Here is a 24,676-nt window from a genome sequence, read left to right on the forward strand (position 1 = left end):
AACCAAGTCTATCCAGTCTTTCTTCATAAGACAGTCCTGACATCCCAGGAATCAGTCTGGTGAACCTTCTCTGCACTCCCTCTATGGCAATAATGTCCTTCCTCAGAAGGTAATTTACCACTTGCCCTTTGATTGTCGATGTGTTTTGCTGTTTAACCTTGAGTTCACTTCATACTCTGTCTTGGGGTCATTTTAAAATTTTAATGATAAATTTCCAGACAACATTGATGCAAAAAAAAAAAAAAAATTAACTGTTGCGATGAAAATGTAATGCATTTTAAACATATATTCTCCAAATGGAAAGCTTCTATTTCCACAATACTTCTCAGAGTTCCTGAGTTAACCTGTATTAAAACTTGGCTTTACTGAGAGGAAAGCTCAACAAACATGCACATCCTCAACAACAGGACTGGGCATCAAAATGCCAAAGGCGCGGCTCGTGCATTGGCAACCATGTTCACCCACGTGCCAGTGGACGACAAGTTGGGAAAAGAGGATGTACAACGGGATCTGGGGTGTACTTCTTCATTAGTCAAAGAAAGTAAGCATGCAGGTACAACAGGCAGTGAAGAAAGTGAATGGCATGTTGGCCTTCATAACAAGAGTAGTTGAATATAGAAGCAAAGAGGTCCTTCTGCATTTGTACAGAGCCCTAGTGAGACCACACCTGGAGTATTGTGTGCAGATTTGGCCTTCAAATTTGAGGAAGGACATTCTTGCTATTGAGGGAGTGCAGTGTAGGTTCACAAGGACAATTCCCGGGATGGTGGGACTGTCATATGCTGAGAGAATGGAACGGCTGGGCTTGTGTGCTCTAGAATTTAGGATGAGAGGGGATCTTATTGAAACATGTAAGATTATTATGGGTTTATGGGATTGTTAAGGGCTTGGACACGCTAGAGGCAGGAAACATGTTCCCGATGTCGGGGGAGTCCAGAACCAGGGGCCACAGTTTAAGAATAAGGAGTAAGCCATTTAGAACAGAGATGAGGAAAAAAAATTTCATGCAGAGAGTTGTGAATCTGTGGAATTCTTTGCGTCAGAGGGCCGTGGAGGTCGGTTCCCTGGATACTTTCAAAAGAGAGCTAGATATAGCTCTTAAAGATAGCGGAGTCAGGGGAGATTGTTCCCGATGTTGGGGAAGTCCAGAACAAGGGGTCACAGTTGAAGGATAAGGCGGAAATCTTTTAGGACCGAGATGAGGAAAACCTTTTTCACACAGAGAGTGGTGAATCGCTGGAATACTCTGCCGCAGAAGGTAGTTGAGGCCAGTTCATTGGCTATATTTAAGAGGGAGTTAGATGTGGCCCTTGTGGCTAAAGGGATCAGGGGGTATGGAGAGAAGGCAGGTACAGGATACTGAGTTGGATGATCAGCCATGGTCATGTTGAATGGCGGTGCAGGCTCGAAGGGCCGAATGGCCTACTCCTGCACCAATTTTCTATGTTTCTATGATATGGGGAGAAGGCAGGAATGGGTTACTGATTGGGGATGATCAGCCATGATCACATTGAATGGCGGTGCTGGCTCGAAGGGCCGAATGACCTACTCCTGATCCACCGAATGACCTATTGTCTAGTGATCCACCTTAGCTTCCTCTCGAGATCCCTGGCATCACATAAGTCGGCCTTCAGCCAGTTTGATTAATTACATGTAAAAGCAATAAGGTGCGGAACAGTGGTGCAGCAGTCGAGTTGCTGCCTTCCATCCCCGGAGAGCCGGGTTCGATCCTGACTATGGGCGATGTCTGTATGGAGTTTGCACGTTCTCCCCCCTGACCTGCAAGGGTTTTCTCTGGGATCTCCTGTTCTCCTCTCCCTCCCCCCCCCCCCCCCCCCCCCCCCCCCCCCCCACCCCCCGCTCCAAATACATACAGGCTGCAGGCTAATTGCCTTGGTGTAATTGTAGGACTGTGATAGTATGCGGGGATCGTTGGTCGGCACGGACTCAGTGGGCCGAAGGGACTGTTTCCACGCTGTATCTCTCCAAACTAAACGGGTCTCAACCTGAACCGTCACCTATTCCTTTTCCCCCCAGAGATGCTGCCTGACCTGCTGAGTTACTTCAGCATTTTGTCTATCTTCGGCATAAACCAGCATCTGCATTCATGCCCCCTAAATTAAGGCTGTAGATCGGGTACTTGGTATTGTGCACTCATTATAACAGATTGCCAGTGGCAATTCATCTCTTCTCTCCTGGCAAGTTTCCAGTTCAATTCTCACTAGCAAGCTGTACGAGAGTTGTTACCTCACAGCGCCAGAGACCCGGGTTCGGTTTTAGTATCAGCTACTCATATGGCACAGGAATGTGGTTGTACAAGTGATCCTAACTACGGGTGCTGTCTGTACAGAGTTTGTACGTTCTTCCTGCGACCACGTGGGTTTTCTCCAGGTGCCCTGGCTTCCCCCCACACACTCCAGAGGCGTAGATTTGCAGGTTAATTGGCCTCGTTAAAAAAATATCCCTAGCGTTTAGGATTGTGTTAGTATACAGTGCGAGGGCTGGTCAGTGGGCCGAGGGGCTTATTTCCATGTTGTGTTTCCAAAGTTGGTCAATTGAATGTGAATTGAGAAACAATACAAGATAATTCACAATAACATTTTGACTCAATGGAGTTTTAACTCATCAACTCATACTTTGCCACTTCAAGAGTTAGATTGAGCTGTTAGGGCGAAGGGAATCAGGGGATATGGGGAGAAGGCAGGAACGGGGTACTGATTCTGGATGATCAGCCATGATCACATTGAATGGCGGTGCTGTCTCTAAGGGGTGAATGGCCCTACTCCTGCACCTATTGTCTATGTTTCTGTAACATTTGTGAGCCGTTATAAGTGAATGATGTATCCAAAGACATAGATTGGTAAAATATAGTATCCTTTAAGTTACAGCAGAAAGGAAATTAAGTGGATTTTTTTAAGTTCAAGTGAGTTTATTGTCATGTGTCCCTGATAGAACAATGATTTTTTTGCTTCAGCACACAGAACATAATAGACATTTACTACAAAACAGATCATTGTGTCCATATACTTTAATATATATACACACATGAATAAATATACTGATAAAGTGCATATAACAGATAATTGGTTATTAATAATCAAAGTTTTGGCCGAGCCAGGTTTAATAGCCTGATGGCTGTGGGGAAGTAGCTATTCCTGAACCTGGTTGTTGCAGTCTTCAGGCTCCTGTACCTTCTACCTGAAGGTAGCGGGGAGATGAGTGTGTGGCCAGGATGGTGTGGGTCTTTGATGATACTGCCAGCCTTTTTGAGGCAGCGACTGCGATAGATCCCCTCGATGCTTTTAAAGAAGTAATTTGATAAATTATTAGGAATGTTCTTGGAAAAAAGCACCAAAGGAAATTTAGCAAGAAAAAGATTGGTCAACAGGCAACAAAATCAATGCAAGTGCTCTCATTTGAACTTGATAGGTTGCAATTGGGGGAGCAAGAGATCAGGGCCTGGGAATATATCGCTTTCAAGGCCAGTATTGTCTCCAGCACTCTTCCCCACCACCCCTAACAAATACTGACCTCCTCTAACCCCATCTCTCCAGTCTCCTCTTGCATTTCTTCCGAGGCAGGACTAGAGTATTTGTTGATATACTGTACTCTGGAATTTTATTCATAACTGCGGACAAATGTTCCTGTTTTTGACTCAACGGGACCTACATTAGTGAACACATGCTCTTCTCTCTACAAAACAGTGCTGGAGGAACTTATAGTGAGTCAAGCAGCGTCTGTAGAGGGTGTTTAAGAGGGAACTGCAGATGCTGGAGAATCGAAGGTTACACAGAAAAGCTGGAGACACTCAGCGGGTGCAGCAGCATCTATGGAGCGAAGGAAATAGGCAACGTTTCGGGCCGAAACCCTTCTTCAGACTTCGTCTGAAGAAGGGTTTCGGCCCGAAACGTTGCCTATTTCCTTCGCTCCATAGATGCTGCTGCACCCGCTGAGTTTCTCCAGCTTTTCTGTGTAGCGTCTGTAGAGGGAATGGACAGGTGGCATTTTGTGTTGGGACCACCTTTCAGACTTGAAATGCCACTTGCCCATCCCCACCACCACCTACCTCAACATGCCTCACCTCTGGCTTCCCGACACCCTGCCCCCATAAACAGTCGTACAGAATGGAAACAGGCCCTTCACCTCAACCTGTCCATGCTGAGCAAGGTGCCCCATCTACACTGGTACCAAGTGCGTGAGTTTGGCCCATATCCCTCTAAACCTGTCATATCTATGTACATGTTTAGTGCCTACCTCAACTGGCTTATTGCGTTTACCCACCATCCTGTGTGACAAAGTCGACCCTCAGGTTCCTATTAAATCTTTCCTCACTCACTTTGAACTTATGTCCTCTGGTTCTTGATTCCCCTTCCATGGGTAAAAGACTCTGGGGGCATGAACCTTATCCATTCCCCTTTATACACCTCAATAAGACAATGTTATTCTGTACCTGAAGAGCAGAACTTGAATGTTCCTCCCTTGGTTTTTGTGAAAAAGGTGAGGAAGCATGAACTCATACTTTGCCACAGTTGGTAATTGCACCATTTGGAGACTTGTACCGGCAACGGCATCAGTTTGTGGGTTAAAAAGAGCCAAGTGCCAAGAAGTCTTCGAATTTTACCAGAGAATTCCACAAATTCACAACTCTTGGAGAATTCCCCCCCCCCCCCCTCATCTCAGTTCTAAATGGCCTACCCCTTATTCTTAAACTGTGGCCCCTGGTTCTGGACTCCCCCCAACATCGGGAACATGTTTCCTGCATCTAGCGTGTCCAATCCCTTAATAATATTACCTGTATATGTTTCTATAAGATTGTATTGTATTGTATTGTATATCTTTATTGTCATTTCCTGAGTATTCGCATACCCAGAGGAAACAAAAAAACGTTGCTCAACCAGTGTCCATTCAGTTTGCATTAAAAAATAAATAGAAATGAAAATAAAAAATACATGTCATGAACAAATTTAACACTCTACTAAACATTCAACAGCCGTTCCGACCGGCAGCGGCACAACAGTGGCTCTGCTGCAGTGTGGGGGTTTGTGCGCGATACTTGGCAGGGGGCAAAGTCCATTTAACAGTCTTATAGCCTGTGGGAAGAAGCTGAGGAGCATCCTGCTGGTTTTGCAGCTAATGCTCCTGTACCTCTTCCCAGATGGGAGGATGGAGAAAATGTCATGCGATGGGTGGTAAGGGTCTTTGATGATGGAGATGGCTCTGTTGATACATCTCTTCCTGTATATGTCCAGCAGGAAGGGGAGTGGAGCACCAATAATCCTGCTTGTGGTCTTCACAATCCTGTCCAGTTGGTGCCGTTCGTACGCCTCTCATCTAAATTCCAGTGAATACAAACCCAGTTGTTCGATATGACAGTCCCGCCATCCCGGGAATTAACCTTGTGAACCTTCGCTGCACTCCCCTTCCTGCTGGACGTATGTGTATGTGACAAATAAACTTGACTTGACTTGACTCAATGAACTTACAAAGACAATATTTTTAGATATTAAAGATGACAGGTAACAAACATTCTGGAGTGCCAGAAGGTACAGTTTAAGCCAAAACGATGGAATAACAAGTTGCTTTAGTTTAGTTTAGAGATACAGCATGGAAACAGGCCATTCGGTCCACCAGGGATCCCCGCACACTAACACTATCCTACACACACAAGACATTTATACATGTATACCAAGCAAACTAACCTACAAACCTGTACGTCTGTGGAGTGTGGGAGGAAACCGAAGATCTCAGAGAAAACCCACCCTGGTTCACGGGGAGAACGTACAAACTCCGTAGGGACAAGCACCCGTAGTCAGGATCGAACCCGGGACTCTAGCGTTGTAAAGCAGCAACCCTATTGCTGTGCCACCGTGCCGCCCTTAATTTCGACACAATGACAATAGACAAGATACAATAGGTGCAGGAGTAGGCCATTCGGCCCTTCGAGCCAGTGGGTTCTACATTATGCAAACATGATCGTAGGATGTTCGGGCGAAGATAGACATCGTGATTAAATAAGCAGCGACCCGACCCCGGAGCTGTGGCGGTGTTGCGACGGCAGCGGACCCTACTTTGGGGGCTCGGCCGCGGGTCCAGTGGACGACATCGTCGGGAGCTCGCAGGTCACAGGTTGGTGACCTGTTTTTCCGGAGCTCCCGCAACAACAGTTTCGTCCACTGGACTGGAGGGCGGCTGCTTCAGCAGCTTCGACCACCCCGAGCCGCGGAGTTTGAACCGGCCCGCGGAGCTCGAATTCAGCCGCGGGACTGACTTACCTACCATCACCCAACGGGGTCCCAACATCCGAATCCTGGATCGCCTCGGCGCAGAGGGAGAACAAGGAGGGAAGAGACAAAGACTTTTGCCTCCATCACAGTGAGGAGGTGCCTGGTGAACTCACTGTGGTGGATGTTAAATTTGTGTTTTTTGTGTGTTTTTGTCATTTTTATTATATGTTACGTCTGCAAGGCACGAAATTTCGTTCAGACTGAAAGGTCTGAATGACAACAAAGCTTACTTTACTTTACTTAAATACATTGTGGAGAACAGTGATCCATTTAAACAGCACTTCTAAGATTTCCCCCTTTATTTACCAGAAGGTCCCTGCAAGCTGGGTGCCCCTGTTACAACAAACACACAAGCTGGTCAGCATTTGAAAAATTTATTAAAGAAAAATCTCACCGGAAATTCACTAAAGTTAACAGTCTGCATTATACAAAGCAAATCTACTTTTCCTGACAGAATAATAAGAATCTGAGGTTTTCTTTATACATTGTAAATATGCGAATTCCATTTTACTTAAAAATATGCAACTTGTGACTAAGGTTGAAAAATACAGAGCTGAGCTGCAACAATCTAGATTTACTAAAAACCCTTTTCCATTATGATGGAAAATATATAATTTTTACAGAAGCCAAAAGTTCAGGTTATACAATGCTTTACTTGCCTTAAACATTATCTTACAAATACTTCCCAATGCAAATGCCTCACCCACGACCGAGGCAATCTCTGCAGCACTTTCTAAAGGGACAAGGTACTGCATACTGCTAAAGATGGCACCATGTTAGAGAACATTGTCCGCAGCTATAAAAGAGCTCTCACTTACTGATTTAACTACCGTATCCAACATTTTCAAGTGTTATAAATCATATGTAAACACGGCAATTTGGAGCTTAAAAAGAACATTAGAATGAAAAATAGACAATTTCCCATTAATTCAAAGGCATGTTTTTGCAAGATATATACCCTAAATTACACTACCTTTATTTCATAATACATTTATTTGATAGGATTAACACTCCATGAACATGTATCATTCACATAAAGCAGGGCCTCAAAAACAATATGTTAGTAATTGTGTGACTACATTATTCCTCCCCCCCCCCCCTCCCCCTCCCCCCTCCCAAGTAACCTGTCCATGACAGGTAAGTTTAATGAGGGTGGGGCTAACATGATGATTGGAGGTAAGTTGGGGGTGGTGACTAGGTACAAACATGAATCAATTTAACTTGGTGTGAAATGACTTTGAATTTAAAAGCAAAAAAAAAAAAAGCCCACAGGCAAATCGAGAACAATGATTTGGTGAGATTAAAAACACTGATCGGGACTGATTTCCACAACGTCTTTACAGGAAGATAGAAAAGTCAGGTGCATACTCGCATGGTCATAGTTATCTCATTTCCCTTTTTATTTACTGATACTACTGTTTGCTATCATACTTTAAAAACCCAAATGCTCAACGTATAAGCCAGCAATTCATTTGTAGCTCAAGTCTGAAATTAAAACAAATCAGGTGACGAATGAGCAATTGAAATCTGTTTGTCCGAAAAAAAAAAAAAAAAAAAAAAAAAATCAAAAACAAGTGATAGGGAAGCATTAGAATGGGAACGATGTGCTAAAAAAGGTCGAGATGACCCGGATATCTACAGTAATAAATACTATAAAATATTATAAGGTCAGTTATTTCTATCAAATAAACATTTATAATTAGAAATACACATACATTTAAAAACTTGATATTCCATGGCAGACATCATAACAGACACAAGCCTATTACACACCTTCAGTATTAACATCAAATACGCAGTTCGAGACAACGGCAAACGGTTGCGACCATTAGGGAGTTTGGCTGAGCGTGTGTGTGTGTGTGTGTGTGTGTGTGTGTGTGTGTGTGTGCGTGCGTGCGTGTGTGTTTGACGATCTCTCCATATACCACTGTTCCGGAAGACGCTGCTCGTCCCCGTTTTAAAGGATGTTTCGCACTGTGGGGCAATATATTAGCGGTTTCCACAGAACGCACAAAAGGAGAACACATTACAAAAAACAGATTCACTTTGCAAGTATTAGGCTATAACAAGTGGCACTCATTTTTTTTTTTTGTTAAATACACAAAATATCATTTGTTTGACTTCTCCGATGTGTGCCAGAAAACACAAAGGCATTTCGGCAGTAACAGATGCGAGGAAAAGCAGATTGCAGAGCCGTTCCTCGTCGCTCCATTTGATTGGAACCTCTACGAATCTTAAAAGTTGCCATTTCTTTTAAAAATATACTTCTGACAAGCCCTATACGCAAGATTAAGTCAATAGTGTTGAAAGGGATACTGTTAATTAGGCGTGACCTCACAATCCAGCCCACCTTTCCACGGAGATGGGGGTATTACAGAACAATTAAAGTCTTCCTGGGAGAAGGGAAAAAACTAAAGCCCTTGTTCATGCTGTCCCACCCCACACTCTGTCGCATCCATGCGCTCTCAATACTGAAGCCACTTCAAGTACGTCATGTGGATTTGCAGCAGGGAATCCATTGCAGAACATTACAAAGCAGCAGACGGGACACATTTACAGAATGTGTCCTCAAAATAAAATAAATACATAAATAAAATGGCCCAATTTAGCAAAAAACAAATATCCCCAAAATAACCCCCTCCCCAAATAAATCCATTTTTGCCTGTTTAAGTTACTTATACATTTATTGACTAATCTAGCCAACATAATGTTAAGAATACGGCAAGTGTGAGGTTTTGTTTTTTTTTAAATTGGCAGGATGGGAATAGTTTTAAAATAAAGACATGCAGGCCGACATTGGATTTTAAATAATTATTGCATTAAAATAGATTCTCTATTTAGGACAAAGAAATACAGGACACTATATTTCCTTAGGTCACCTGGCTGCACCTTAAGTCTACTTAAAAATGCTTGCACCTTTTCCCAAATGTTGGTTTTGTTTTGTGTTTACTCTCACAGAAAGAGATCCCACCTCTGGTTCACAAAGCAGTGTAGTCATTTTGAAAGACGGAAGGAGGCATGGATTCCGGGGCAGACGTGGTCACTAATTGTAGCAACATACAACAACACAGCAAGAGCCAAGCTGGAAAAACAACACAACTCTTCAAAATTACACATTTTACACGGATTTAGTGTCTGATGCAGCACCTTGTAATCTAACTGAAAATGTATGCTTAAAATCAGGGGGGGAAAAGACAAGAAATGTATCAGGCACACTCAGTGTGTTTGAAGCGGCAGATTCAAATCTCCCAAAAGAGATCAGGACAAAAACCATACACAAAATGGAGATTGCTATATACGGTTTCAGTTTGAAAGAAATGCAATGTTAATCAATTAGATTTGAACAGAAATCGTGCTGCTCTGAAGCACATTCGGCATACTGGTAGCTTGCGGTTTTTCCATCTCTTGAACCTAACACATAGGAATTCAATGACATTTTTAAAAAGTAGTTTTCCACTCCGTGGCAGGTCGTGAAACTAATCCAGTTAAATGCAAAGCAAATACAAATCTCGCTGTGAAAAGGTGTCAATTCATTTTCTTTTGGGACAATGCACGTTTTTCGTGCACTCTCGTACTATGTACACAAGGTGGAATCAGATGCCTTCCCAGTGAGGGTGATGAGCAGAAGTTTACGTTGGTGAGGCCAGGAGCTGCTATTCATTTGTCAGACTGGTGACTGTGAACCTTGCGAACGCTGTACAACCTCTGTACACGACAGCATGCCTTCTATACAAATGTTACACTTGATCATTTTGGACAATTCAGTCAGCCAACACTCAACATTCAAAAATGAATGCAGTAAAAAAAAAAAAAAAAAAATCCCACCTAATATCTTAAAATGTTTGTCTGACAAAAGATCCATTCATCGTTACGCTATATTAACTGTGCTGGAAAATTGATGCTGTTCGTAGAACTGTGTACCATAGATACAGCAGCATGATTCTCCTCTTCATCGAAAGTAGTACATGTCCCAATAAGGTCATACTATTTGATCCAGAAACAAGATCTGGCTTTAAACATGCAAACAGTCTCACAATTAATATTTCTTTTTTAATATACCCTGTGATAATTCCTGATTCAGCCAAGGAACTGAACAGTATTTAAAGGTTGGTGAAACTCCTTAGAATAGCTATGAACTTATTTGGTAACATCAAACAGAATAGAGAATCAATATAAAATATAATGCACCCATTGTAGAATCCATGCAAGTTAACCTGGGTTTTTCTTTCAAAGCAGTGATTGCTTGATTAGTGAAATGTAAAAGGCGCAAGTCACGGTATGCATGATTACGAGACTCTCGACTCTAACAAAAATTAAATGATCCTGCATAATAGGAACAAAATTCCCAAAGTTCTAAGGTATCTGTGAGGAAATGTAACAGTAATGTTAAAAAAATGCTATTTGCTTTTTTTTTTTTTAAATCAGAAAGTTATGTTACTAGGTTCAAAAATAGTTTCATTGGTAATATATCATAATTTTTTTTGTTCTGTAAAAGGTCAGGAGCCTATTTACAATTAGAAAAAACGTGGAAAGAGTGACATGACGTAATTCTGTGACAGTAAGAAAAAGGCAGATTTTTCCGGTCTTCTGTCCAACTTTTTTTCCCCCTCCCCGAGCTCACGGTAATAGATTAGCATCTAGGCGGAGCCAGTGTAACCCCTGGCGACTGTAGCGAACAAGGTCAGTCATACTGCTGCTGTTGAACACCAGCGGGTGCATCGCTTTGTCCAGCTCCACAAAAAAGTCTGCGGACAAACAAACAAAAATCTGTTCACTGACTTCATTAAGCAACATTTATGTTCTAAGTATATTCAGGGCGTAGTACAGAACAGACCAATGCAGCGTAGTAACAAGCCCTTCGGCTATAATGTCCGTGTCGAACGCGATACGATTTAAGATACAGGAGCTTAGAATTAGGCTACTCGGCCCATCGCGTTAAAACAAAGTTTGTTTCATTCAAAACTAAACCTTTTCAATCTGCATAAATTTGACCTGAAAAAAAGTATGTTTCATAGGAGCAGAATTAGGCCATTCGGCCCATCCAAGTCTACTCTACCATTCAATCAAGGCTGACCACCCTCTGACTGAAGGGCCTGTCCCACTGTACGAGCTAATGCAAGAGATCTCTCGAGTTTCAAAAAAAAAAAATCAAACTCGTGTTAAGCATGTAGAATGTGCATTGCGGGTACGTCGGAGCTCGGGACGTTTCTTAGCGGCTCGTAACGCTAACGGCAGGTACTCAGGAAACGCGGTAAGCTCGGGAAGACTCGTGAAAGTTTTTTCAACATGTTGAAAAATGTCCACGAGAGCCCTGAGTACCCACGAGCGGCTATTGCCATAATTCTCCGAGTTCGAATCAGGGGAAACTTGAATTAGCTCGTACAGCGGGACTACAGCCCCACAAAGAAATTCCTTCTTATCTCCTTTCTAAAAGTACATTGTATTCTGAGGCTATGGCCTTTGGTCCTCGACTCTCCCACTAGTGGAAACATCCTCTCCGCATTCACTCTATCCAGGCCTATTTCAGGATAGTTCATGGAGAAAGCATGAAGATCTAATGCATAGAAATGCGCTGTCTTTGACTCTACCTTTGTTCTCTTTACCCAGCTGGTCAGCTTGATCCCACACTTCGGTGGCGAAGAGGAAATTGGACGTAACTTGAACGTAACTGGCTGCCATCTGGTGGATTCTCTGCGGAATTGTGACGGAGGCAGAGGAACTGCTGGAAGAAGTGCTACTTCCGGAGGAATAGGTCCCGGTATTCCCCGGAGAAAGCTTGGGAGACACTGGGGATGGCGTGCCAGCAGCTTTGCTACGTAATGATAATAAGAGAAAAAAAAATAATGATTAAAAAAGATTTATACACCACCATAAAACACAACATACTTTCATGTTCAAATGCTTCAAGGATTTTTTTAAATACACTAATTGTATTTTCCTCTGCTTCAACTCGCCTTCCTGATCCTGTTGACTACGCAGGTTTTATTTTGAATTTAATTAAAAAAATTAAATTAATTGCTGTCATTTGTGGCCATGAAGGATAGAAATTATCAGCAGCTCACTTGAAAAGGGAACAACTTCTCAGCAACTCACAAATGGACACAAAGTGCTGGAGTAACTCTGCGGGTCAGGCAGCATCGCTGGAGAATATGGATAGGTGACGTTTCGGGTGGATTCTTCTTCAGGATGGAGTCAGTCAGAACCCCGCAAGTACTGTTTTTGCTTAAAACCTACTTTCCGACTCCGTAAATTCCCTTTGTTGGACCTCAACGCCCTGCCGCTGCCATTGGTACCAATATGGACTACGATTTATGGCTGCTCACCCTCTCCTTTCTGAATGTCCTGTGCTAGATTAGAGACAGCCTTGACACCAGCACCAGAGAGGTAACACTCCACTCTCTAGTCTCGCTTATTGCTACAGAAACGTTTCTCTGTGCTCCTGACTATCGAGTCCCCTCTCACTGCTGCTGGTTTGGACGTAGCCCCATCCTGCTGTTCAATAGAGACGGACAAAGTCCCATAGCCTTCCCCCCCGTAACCCTTTAGACTTTGGGGATACAGCGCAGAAACTGAGTGGAAAGAAACCGTCGGCCCACCAGCGATAACTGCACGCACTCGCACTGTCCTCCACACTGGGGACAACTTAAAATGTTACCAAAGCCAATAAGCCTACATACTTGTACGTCTTTGGAATGTGGGAGAGAAACAGTGAGGAAAGGAATTCCCACATGGTCACAGGGAGAACGTACAAACTCCGTACAGTCATCTCCGTACAGTCAGGATCGAACCCGGATCTCTGGTGATGCAAGGCAGCAACTATACCGTTGTGCCACGGTGCCGCTGTTCCGCACCTTATTGCTTTTACATAGAAACATAGAAATTAGGTGCAGGAGTAGGCCATTCGGCCCTTCGAGCCTGCACCGCCATTCAATATGATCATGGCTGATCATCCAACTCAGTATCCCGTACCTGCCTTCTCTCCATACCCTCTGATCCCCTTAGCCACAAGGGCCACATCTAACTCCCTCTTAAATATAGCCAATGAACTGTGGCCTCAACTACCCTCTGTGGCAGAGAGTTCCAGAGATTCACCACTCTGTGAAAAAAGTTCTTCTCATCTCGGTTTTAAAGAATTTCCCCCTTATCTTTAAGCTGTGACCCCTTGTCCTGGACTTCCCCAACATCGGGAACAATCTTCCTGCATCTAGCCTGTCCAACCCCTTAAGAATTTTGTAAGTTTCTATAAGATCACCTCTCAATCTTCTAAATTCTAGAGAGTATAAACCAAGTCTATCCAGTCTTTCTTCATAAGACAGTCCTGCCATCCCAGGAATCAGTCTGGTGAACCGTCTCTGCACTCCCTCTATGGCAATAATGTCCTTCCTCAGATTTGGAGACCAAAACTGTACGCAATACTCCAGGTGTGGTCTCACCAAGACCCTGTACAACTGCAGTAGTACCTCCCTGCTCCTATACTCAAATCCTTTTGCAATGAAAGCTAACATACCATTCGCTTTCTTTACTGCCTTACTACATGTAATTAATCAGACTGGCTTCGTTATGGCAGGGATCTCGAGAGTAAGCCAAGGTGGATCGTCCACTGGCACGTGGGTGAACATGGTTGCCAATGCTTGAGCATTTTGATGCCCAGTCCTGTTGTTGAGGATGTGCATGTTTGTTGACCTTTCCACTCAGTAAAGCCAAGTTTTAATCCAGGTTAACTCAGGAACTCCGAGAAGTATTGTGGAAATAGAAGCTTTCCATTTGGAGAATATATGTTTAAAATGCATTACATTTTCATCGCAACAGCTAATTTTTTTTTTTTTTTTGCATCAATGTTGTCTTTGGAAATTTATCATTAAAATGTTGAAAATGACCCCAAGACAGAGTATGAAGTGAACTCAAGGTTAAACAGCAAAACACATCGACAATCGAAGGGCAAGTGGTAAATTACCTTCCAACACCAGGTGATTGAGCTTGAGTGCTGCTGTACGAATTCTAGAAAATAAAATAATATAACAACACATGGAAATGTCTAAAATAAAAATAAATTTGCTTTTTAAAAAAGGCAGCATTGCGACTTACCTTAAGGTGTTCAGTCAATGTTTTGGAATATTTTAGTGCACTATCTTTCTTTAATTTGAACAACCTCATGTACAAAAGCGACTGGCATCGGAGACTGGAAAACAGTGATATTGACTTTAATTTCATTATTAATAAGAGAATATACTTTTGTAAACATTGATTTCAGTTTGATCAGCCAAAACTGGAGTGAATATTCTAAGGTTGCATCAATCGTCTAAAATGTTCTTTAATAAAGTATTCTTTAATATATAAGTATTCTCATGCTTATCATCCTTCTCCTCATATGTATCCATGTTATTCACTTCAACCTGTGTGTGACCTTCTGTCTGCTTCCTGGGTACACACATTTTCCTATTAGATGAGGTGATGCCGATCATATTGTGGCCTCCAATTTAGGCTTATCGAGTCATCGCCTCTCTCCTGCCTCACATAGTTTAGCCTTTTCAAATAAGTGCGTGGTCTCAGTACAGATATTATCCATGTGTTTTTTCCAATCAAAAAATAGCCTCTCCCCTCTGTTATCAGATTTCTAAACAGCCATTCCATAAGTTAGGATATAGTCCTGATCTTCCAACTGAACTCATTCTGGACTTAAAGATCTTATCTCTAAAACTGTTACTCAGCAATCATGAAAAACTATATGAAGGAATGGGTGACGTTTCGGGTCGAGACCCTCTTCAGAAGAAGAAAGGACGTCACCCATTCCTTCTCTCCAGATATGCTGCCTGTCCCGCTGAGTTACTCCAGCATTTTGTGTCTACCTTCGGTTTAAACCAGCATCTGCACTCTTTCTTTCCGACACTGAAAAACTATATTCTGCACTCTGGTACCTTCTCTCATTTCTCAACCTGTTGTTGTGCATGGCTTGATTGTATTCATGCAAAATACAGTGCCATTCATAATGTTTGGGACAAAGACCCATCATTTATTTATTTGCCTCTGTACTCCACAATTTGAGATTTGTAATAGAAAAAAAATCACATGTGGTTAAAGTGCACATTGTCAGATTTTAATAAAGGCCATTTTTATACATTTTGGTTTCACCATGTAGAAATTACAGCTGTGTTTATACATAGTCCCCCATTTCAGGGCACCATAATGTTTGGGACACATGGCTTCACAGGTGTTTGTAATTGTTCAGGTGTGTTTAAATGCCTCCATAATACAGGTATAAGAGAGCTCTCAGCACCTAGTCTTTCCTCCACCTTTGGAAACTTTTATTGCTGTTTATCAACATGAGGACCAAAGTTGTGGCAATGAAAGTCAAAGAAGCCATTATGAGACTGAGAAACAAGAATAAAACTGTTAGAGACATCAGCCAAACCTTAAGCTTACCAAAATCAACGGTTTGGAACATCATTCAGACGAAAGAGAGCACTGGTGAGCTTACCAATCGCAAAGGGACTGGCAGGCCGAGGAAGACCTCCACAGCTGATGACAGAAGAATTATCTCTACAATAAAGAAAAATCCCCAAACACCTGTCCGACAGATCAGAAACACTCTTCAGGAGTCGGGTGAGGATTTGTCAATGACCACTGTCCGCAGAAGACTTCATGAACAGAAATACAGAGGCTGCACTGCAAGATGCAAACCACTGGTTAGCTGCAAAAATAGGATGGCGAGGTTACAGTTTGCCAAGAAGTACTTAAAAGAGCAACCACAGTTCTGGAAAAAGGTCTTGTGGTCAGATGAGACGAATATTAACTTATATTGAAGTGATGGCAAGAGCAAAGTATGGAAACTGCCCAAGATTCAAAGCATACCACCTCATCTGTGAAACACAGTTGTGGGGGTGTTATGGCCTGGGCATGTATGGCTGACTGTATGGTCTCAGTACAGATATTATCCTTGTGTTTTTTCCAATCAAAGATAGCCTCTCCCCTCTGTTATCAGATACCTGAACGGCCATTCCATGTTAGGATACAGTCCTGATCTTCCAACTGAACTCATTCTGGACTTTAGATCCTTTCTCTAATCCTGAAAAACTATATGAAGGAACGGGCGACGTTTCGGGTCGAGACCCTTCTTCAGAAGAAGGGACTCTACCCGAAACGCCACCCATTCCTTCTCTCCAGAGATGCTGCCTGGCCCGCTGAGTTACTCCAGCATTTTGTGTCTACCTTCGATTTAAACCAGTTCTTTCGGACACTGAAAAAACTATATTCTGCACCCTGGTACTTCTCTCATTTCTCAACCCGTTGTTGATGTTGCTGTGTTCGGCTTGATTGAATTCATGCATAGTATTATCGGACTTGACTGGATAGCACACGCACATTTCTTGCTGTATTTCGGTTACAATAATAATCAATCAATTGTAAATATGAACATCATCCCCTATTTTGCAACTTATGTAAGCTGGACATCCAGCACAATCTCCTGGCTTGTGATCAGAATGCTTTGGCATTATCTTATTTAGGGGGCGAGTGGAGGAGATAGCATTAAATGGCAAAAGGCCAAATGAGTCAAGGCACGGGGAAATGACCAAAGATGAAAATGGCTAGGTAGAAGGTTTTAAAAATAAGCGTTGTTAATTCAAACGACGTCATTTTATTTTTGCTGATTGCGGGCAAGATTGTGACAAGATAAAATTTGCACGATAGCAAGAATGATAATTCTGCTAGATTACACCTACCACAAAACAGCCAGCTTCTTGTCTGCAGCTGTTGCATCAGGTGCCATATGATTCTTTAACTTCATAGTGTATCTGAAAAATAAAAATAAAAAACGTGTTGAAATAATTCACTGAAGGCGCCCACAACTCAAATGTCACTGTACCTTAATCGGTACACGTGACAATTAAAATTAAACCTTGATGTTACTTGGTTTTGCACGACTGTGCGTGTCACTCTGTTATTCAGCATTTACTCACTTGATAAGTTCTACAGTCTCAGCATACATTGGGAAAGGAGATTTGGCTTTCTGAGAATTGCGTTCCAAAGCATTGCCGCACTCAATGAAAGATACCACAGCATCAAGATAATACACTGCTTTTTCAAACCTGTCAGACTGCAAAAACAGAGCGGGGTTCAATAAACGGATCAAAAAAATAAACCAAAAAAAGCCGCCATGATGCGGGGAAGGTGCAAATGTTTAATTCATACCACACTAAAACAGAGAATGCAACACCTACATTAAAAAAAAAAAAAAAGTGCACCTTACTTTAGGAAGAAAACAGTCACGAAAAAGAACGGAGTTACATTAAGGATGAAGGCGTAGATGAAGATACAAGGCATATGGATAGGAAGGGATTAGCTGGCTGTCAGCCAAATTCAGTTTGTTAAAACGTTGGTGGGCAGGGAGAGCAAGGCAATAAATAGAACAAATATATTTTTATTTAAAACTCATTGTGCAGTACTCACCAGTGCATCTGCATTGTGCTTAAGTTTCTTTGCTTCCTGAAGGTAATGATCTGCTGAATGTAACCTGAAAACGTTGAAGACAAGTAATTTTTTTTGATATTCAGTTCCCAAGATTCAAGATTCAAGAGAGTTTATTGTCATCTGTCCCAGATAGGACAATGAAATTCTTGCTTTGCTTCAGCACAACAGAATATAGTAGGCATAAATACAGAACAGTGTGTCCATATACCATTGAATATATATATTTATATACAATGGGCTATTAATGTTCATAGTTTTGTATGTTGAGTTTAATAGCCTGATGGCTGTGGGGAAGTAGCTATTCCTGAACCTGGATGTTGCAGATTTCAGGATCCTGTACCTTCTACCTAAGGGAGATGAGTGGCCAGGATGGTGTGGGTCCTTGATGATGCTGCCAGCCTTTTGAGGCAGCAATGGCACCACCTTGGAGCTTGATGAAGAACATTCATAGACAATAAGTGCAGGAGTAGGCCATTTGGCTCTACGAGCCAGCACCGACATCAATATGATCAAGGCTGATCATCCAAAATCAGTACCCCGTTCCTGTTTTCTCCCCATATCCCTTGATTCCATTAGCCCTAAGAGCTATATCCAACTCTCTCCTGAAAACATACAGTGAATCGGCCTCAACTGCCCTCTGTGGCCGAGAATCGCTCAGATTCACAACTCTCTGGGTGAACTTTTTTTTTCCTATCTCAGTCCTAAATGGCCTACCCCTTATTCTTAAACTGTGACCCTTATTTCTGGACTCCCAACATCGGGAACATTTTTCCTGCATTTTGCCTGTCCAATCCCTTAAGAATTTTATATGTTTCTATAAGATTCCCTCTCATCCTTCTAAATTCCAGTGAATATAAGACCTGTCGATCCATTCTTTCATCATATGTCAGTCCTCATACGCCATCCCGGGAATTAACCTGGTGAACCTACGTTCCACTCCCCCAATAGCAAGAACGTCCTTCCTCAAACTAGGGGACCAAAACTGCACACAATACTCCAGGCGCGGTCTCAGCAGGGGCCTGTACAACTGCAGTAGGACCACCTTGCTCGTAAACTCAAATTCTTTGGCTATGAACCAGGCTGGTCATCCAGAATCATTCAATTCTTACAAAAGTCATTGAACATATTTATTGTTGTTGGTTAATGCTAACAGTAAAAGTTGATTTAGAAATGATACATTTACCGTCACCACACCAACTCAATATACTCAGCGAATAAATTAAAATTGAAATGAAAATAATTGTAGATTTGAATGATATATGTAAAAACAAATACAATTAAGCAAGCTAATTTTGAAGGAGTACATATCCTCCTATCCATTTTCATTATATTTCCACAACTCCCACTATTCATGGGTGGAATTGCAAGTTAGAGTTCTGTTCTACATTAAGATGGTCACCAGACAGTTGCCCAAGAGCAATTCACCATTAACGCTTTTTACAGCCTGAGACTATTGTTAATCATTTAGCAAAAACACTCATCTTGCTGCTGTTATTGCCAATCTAAAAAGGAAAAAAAAAGTACAGGTCAGGCCTCATGCACCTTCCCCCCCCCCAATCAATAGTAAAGGGCCCTGTCCCACTTTCACGACCTTTTTTACTCGTGGACATTTTTCATCAGGCTAGAAAAACGCCCCGACCTACTTGATGCCACGAGTACCTACGACTAGCATCAAGACCTACCTACGACCATGCTACGAGTACGAGTCAAGGGCAAACTCGGCAGAGGTCGTGAATTAAGTCGTGAAAGTGGGACAGGCCCTTAATTCTCACGATACAACCCATAGGATGGGAAGGTGAGAGCAGAGCTGCAGCAAGTAGATCAGATGCGGTCAAAGGATCTGACCACTATGGCCACGGGAACCATGGTTCAGTAAAGACATTTCAAGAGGTCCAAGTGCGGAAAGTCTCATCATTGGAGCAATTATGTCAGAGATGGGTGACTTTGGGGAATGGAATGGATTCCTTGTCGGAGGAAGTATAGTCAAGATAACGGTGGCAATCTAGAGCTTGTAATGGACGTTTATGGTTAGCCTATCTCGTGATAGAAATGGAGAAATCCAAGAAAGAGAATAGTCAGAAGAAGGCTCCCGACCCGAAACGTCACCCATCCTTTTGCTCCAGAGATGCTGCCTGACCCACCCAGTTACTCCAGCACTTTGTGTCTACATTCAGAGAAGAGTCAGAGATGGACCACGGGATAGCGAGAGCAGGGTGACAAATTGGTAGAAGTCGTAAAGATGATGGGGTTTTCTTTTTGAGTTCCAGGGGAAAAGTCACGGTTGAGGTCTGAGCAGGAAATGCACGATGGAAGGGCCTGAATTGGCCACGTTGCAGACCTGGTTTGAAGCTCCCCACTATTTTGTTTTTGACATGCAAAACCAAACATAAACCTGGCTCGGGGCCAGATAAATGAGAGGAAGAGGCAGAAATGCCAAAAAGGCATTTTTTGATATACAGCATTGTAATTTTTCCATCATTCAGGAGCATAACATTTCTGCCTGTCTGGTACTGAATGTCAGACAAATGGTTTAAACAACTGTGGACAGTAGCAGAGTTAATGATAATATCGAAGAGGTGGAGAAGCTTGTGTGGACCGGAGATCCTGAGAGCGATGCCGTCTGGAGCTATGCTACTTGCAGGGCCACCCATGTCGGTAAGGTCGTGTGGGAGGTCTCTGACAAAGAGCCAATCCAACCAAGACCTCAACGGTGGAACAAGCGGAGGACGATGGCTGACCTTAGTGGAGCGTCACAACGGCTGGGAAGGCGGATGAAGGCTGCGGCAGAAAAGGGTCTCCGGTCGTCTTGGATTCCATGCCACTGGATCTCGACCCGGGTCTGTCAAGCACCGTGGGGTGGCTGTCTGTCCACCAGTCTCCCCACGTTAAACAAAGTCACGCACAGGCGTCCTCCACATAGGGAGCAGCACCCTGGAGACACCCATGGTCATCCACGACCGAAGGGGGCCTAAGGAAGTGCTTGGGATTTGGCAGGGTATGTGGAGAAACTAAAACCGTTTACAAATGCCCTTTTACCCAGAGAGTTGTGTATCACCCAGGAGAGTTGTGAATCACCCAGAGAGTTGAGAATCTGTGGAATTCTCTGGCACAGAAGGCAGTGGAGGCCGATTGACTGGAAGTATTCAAGAGAGTTAGATTTGGCTTTTAGGGCTAACGGAATCAAGGGATATGGGGAGAAAGCAGGAACGGGGTACTGATTTTGGATGATCAGCCGTGATCATATTGAATGGTGGTGCTGGCCTATTTTCCTGCACCTATTTTCTAAGTCTAACGGAGCAACTTGTGAATGAGAAATAGAGCATCAAGGCTTGATGCACTGGGGAAAGCTGAGGTGACGGGTACAGGAGAGGGGCAGCTGGTGGCGGGGCAATTCTATCATTGTGACTGGATACATACAGGTGCAATCATGCTCCCTGGAGCCCGAAGAGGCTATGGTGTGGTCAGCAAAATTGGGGTTACAAGTTAGCCCACAAGGAAAGGTTTTGCCATCAATCAGAAAGGATCTTGTCGGAGACCATCACTGCATATATTTCAGTACTCTGGAGAAGCCAGGATTCTGATCGGAGGGATGCAAACAAGGACGAGCAGAACAAATTTGAAATTTGCTTTGAATTTGCTTAAATATTTGCTCACAAGCAGCCATGAAAAATGTCACTGCGGATGGAGACGGGATGGTTATTACCGGTGATGCGGTGCGTTGCTTGGAACGCAGTTACTATACCAAACATAAACTGAATGGAAGGTAGACAAAAATGCTGGACAAACTCAGCGGGTGCAGCAGCATCTATGGAGCGAAGGAAATAGGCAACGTTTCGGGAAACGTTGCCCATTTCCTTCGCTCCATAGATGCTGCTGCATCCGCTGAGTTCCTCCAGCATTTTTTGTCTACCTTAGGTTTTCCAGCATCTGCAGTTCCTTCTTAAACATAAACTGAGTGGATTAAGTTTGTACTTTCATTTTAAGTAAAGCCAATCTGTTTTCAATGTTATGAAAGTGCCCTTTTTGCAAGTGTTTTATAATATTTCAATTTAAATCTGTAGATTACCAGGGGAGGTGACCAGTGTACTTACCGATCATCAAAGCTCAGCTTGGGCCGCCTTGACTTCAAACCATCTCCCGATGGTGCAGATGACTGCAAAGCACTCGAGGAGCTCACTTGAATTTTTTCCTGTGACTGGATAAAACAATACCAATTGAACACTAAATCTCAATAATATCACTACTGCTGCGAGATGTTTTGAAATCTGATTAGAAGATTAAGTTCTACTTTGTTGAACAGATGGACTTCAAGAATTTTAGCGTTGATGAATCTTTTCACCACATATGCACGGGACTAGCTGCCGGAGGAGGTCGTTGAGGCAGGTGCTATTGAAAGAGCTAATAGTCAAATCTAAAATCCAGTCGTTCTTCTACAAAAACATGATCTAGTAAAACAAAAGACCGGCCCGGTGCCAAGTCTTAATAACTTTGTAAATCATATGGAACACAATATGGTGGACTGATTGTCTTTTCAATAAAGACATTAAGATGGCAGCCTGCAGTAATAACACGTGCTTCATTCAAGGCCATAAAGAAGCCAAGATTGAAAAGTAATAACTTGTTATTGGATGAGCTTGGTTTGGACAGCTTTCTTATATTCTGAAAGGCTACAGAAGTCTTTCAGTCATGGCGTATTCAGACTTGGTAGGAGTGTTTTACTGATAAGAAAAATGTATAATTGTGCTAACTTTCCTTTGTTCTGTGAGTGGGAGCCCGAGAAGCACTGAGCAACGTTTGTGCTCATTGTAGATCTCGCCACTCCCGTCTGACGAATCAATTAAAGATTGCCACGGTTTACCTTTAACAGTTTTTGTTGCTATCTGCTTTTTAAGAAACAAACTTTGACACTATCACAACTTAAGAAACATTTAGACAGGTACATGGATAGGAATGGGATAGAGGGATATGGGCCAAATGCAGGTAGGTGGGACTTAGTGTCGATGGGGCATGTTGGTAGCATGGGCTAGTTGGGCCAAAGGGCCCGTTTCCATGATGTACGACCCAATGACTCTGTAACATTAGCAGGTTAGGCAGAAAACTATATTTCTACACCTGCTAATGTGTCTAACTTTAATTTATTGTCACTCCAGATGATGATTTCACACAAGTTATTTGACAGCCATTCATTATCAGTGTGGAAGGATCTGTGCAGGGTGGGTTTTAATCAAGATAACCTAGATTTTGTATTTACTAATTTCTCTCTCAAAGGATTTACATAAATGTTTTCTATGGAAATAACTAGTCCTACAGCCAAGTGGCAGCACAGGACCTCAGCCGCCTTCTCTGCATTAGAAATCAAAATAAAAGATTGCAAAGGATCCAGTAACGCCTGCTCTTTCAGGTCACACCATTCCCGTGCCAGAGGTGACCAAAATTCCCAGAACAATTGCTACAAAATTTGGTCTGTTTTATTCTTTCACATGTCCCAAGTCAGATGCTCTGTTGCTTTAAGAGGAACTTTTGGCTTCTTGCCATTGACATTGAGAACCTTAAGGATTAAGTTCCTGTAACATAACTGCTCTTGCCTTTCATAATGTTATTTGCAGGCGAGAACTGTTGAAATTACTTTTTTTCTGTTGCTGTGTACTCTGCAGCTATATGTTACCAATGGAATTCAACAGAGAACAATGGCAGGGACAAGTTTTGCAAAATTAGACTGAGGAGCAGAATTAGGCTTTTTGGTGCATTGAGTTTGCTCCGCCATTCGATCATGGCTGATCCATTTTTCCCTCTCAATCCCATTCTCCTGCCGCCATCTCCCCAGATCCTTTGATACCGTTACCAGTCTAGAACCCATCATTCTCCGCTTTAAAAATTTGGCTTCCTCAGTCATCTGTGGCAATGAATTCCACTGATTCACCACCCTCTGACCAAGGAAATCCATCCGCATCTATTTTCTAAGATTAAATATTAAAATCAAAATTAGTTTGATTAATGTTTAATCAATAATGTTTTATTACTAATGTTTAATGTTTTATGTGTCGTTCCTAACTGTCACTGTATGTCATGTTGTCACTTGCAGGGCGGAGCACCAAGGCAAATTCCTTGTATGTGAATACTTGGCCAATAAACTTATTAATTCATTCATTAATGTTTGATAAATTGATAGTTGTACAATCGTATGGTGCCATGTTGCTGGAGTCAAAAGTGGATCTGATGAACCTAATTACCTATTTTTTGCCCTTTCATAGATCTAAATTTTGCTTTCGTCAACTTGAGTACGCAACCTCATTAGAAACAGAGACATAGAAAATAGGTGCAGGAGTAGGCCATTTGGCCCTTTGAGCCTGCACTGCCATTCAATATGATCATGGCTGATCATCCAACTCAGTATCATGTACCTGCCTTCTCTCCATACCCCCTGAAACCTTTAGCCACAAGGGCCACATCCAACTCCCTCTTAAATATAGCCAATGAACTGGCCTTAACTACCTTCTGTGGCAGAGAATTCCAGAGATTCACCACTCTTTGTGAAAAATGTTTTTCTCATCTCAGTCCTAAAAGATTTCCCCCTTATCCTTAAACTGTGACCCCTTGTTCTGGACTTCCCCAACATCGGGAACAATCTTCCTGCATCTAGCCTGTCCAATCCCTTAAGAATTTTGTACGTTTCTATAAGATCCCCCCTCAATCTTCTAAATTCTAGCGAGTACAAGCCGAGTCTATCCAGTCTTTCTTCATATGAAAGTCCTGACATCCCAGGAATCAGTCTGGTGAACCTTCTCTGTACTCCCTCTATGGCAAGTTGTAAGGAAATGGGGGTTAACATAAGATAAAGACAATTATTTTCACCACTCGGGTTGAATGATGGCATGGAGTTACTGTGAATGCAGAACACTGGATAGACTGAAAACACCTCAATCACG

The 24,676-nt window shown here is 42.6% G+C and overlaps 1 protein-coding gene across 4 annotated transcripts in view; it reads right to left on the minus strand.

Annotated features, from left to right (window-relative positions):
- Positions 1-6,642: 6,642 nt before the first annotated feature.
- The window catches only part of aff4 (AF4/FMR2 family, member 4), an 84,402-nt gene continuing 66,368 nt past the window's right edge, over positions 6,643-24,676 (minus strand). For all 4 annotated transcript variants that reach the window (XM_055643325.1, XM_055643324.1, XM_055643322.1 and 1 more), the window contains 8 exons: positions 21,842-21,945; positions 17,730-17,793; positions 17,240-17,376; positions 17,003-17,074; positions 14,370-14,463; positions 14,239-14,282; positions 11,873-12,096; positions 6,643-11,029 (listed from right to left, as the gene is read on the minus strand). In XM_055643325.1, the coding sequence (XP_055499300.1) occupies positions 10,902-11,029; positions 11,873-12,096; positions 14,239-14,282; positions 14,370-14,463; positions 17,003-17,074; positions 17,240-17,376; positions 17,730-17,793; positions 21,842-21,945 (867 nt within the window). In that variant the 3' untranslated portion in view covers positions 6,643-10,901. The remainder of the gene's footprint in view (positions 11,030-11,872; positions 12,097-14,238; positions 14,283-14,369; positions 14,464-17,002; positions 17,075-17,239; positions 17,377-17,729; positions 17,794-21,841; positions 21,946-24,676) is intronic.

This window comes from Leucoraja erinacea, chromosome 11, assembly GCF_028641065.1.
Source record: "Leucoraja erinacea ecotype New England chromosome 11, Leri_hhj_1, whole genome shotgun sequence".
NCBI classification, from domain to species: Eukaryota; Metazoa; Chordata; class Chondrichthyes; order Rajiformes; family Rajidae; genus Leucoraja; species Leucoraja erinaceus.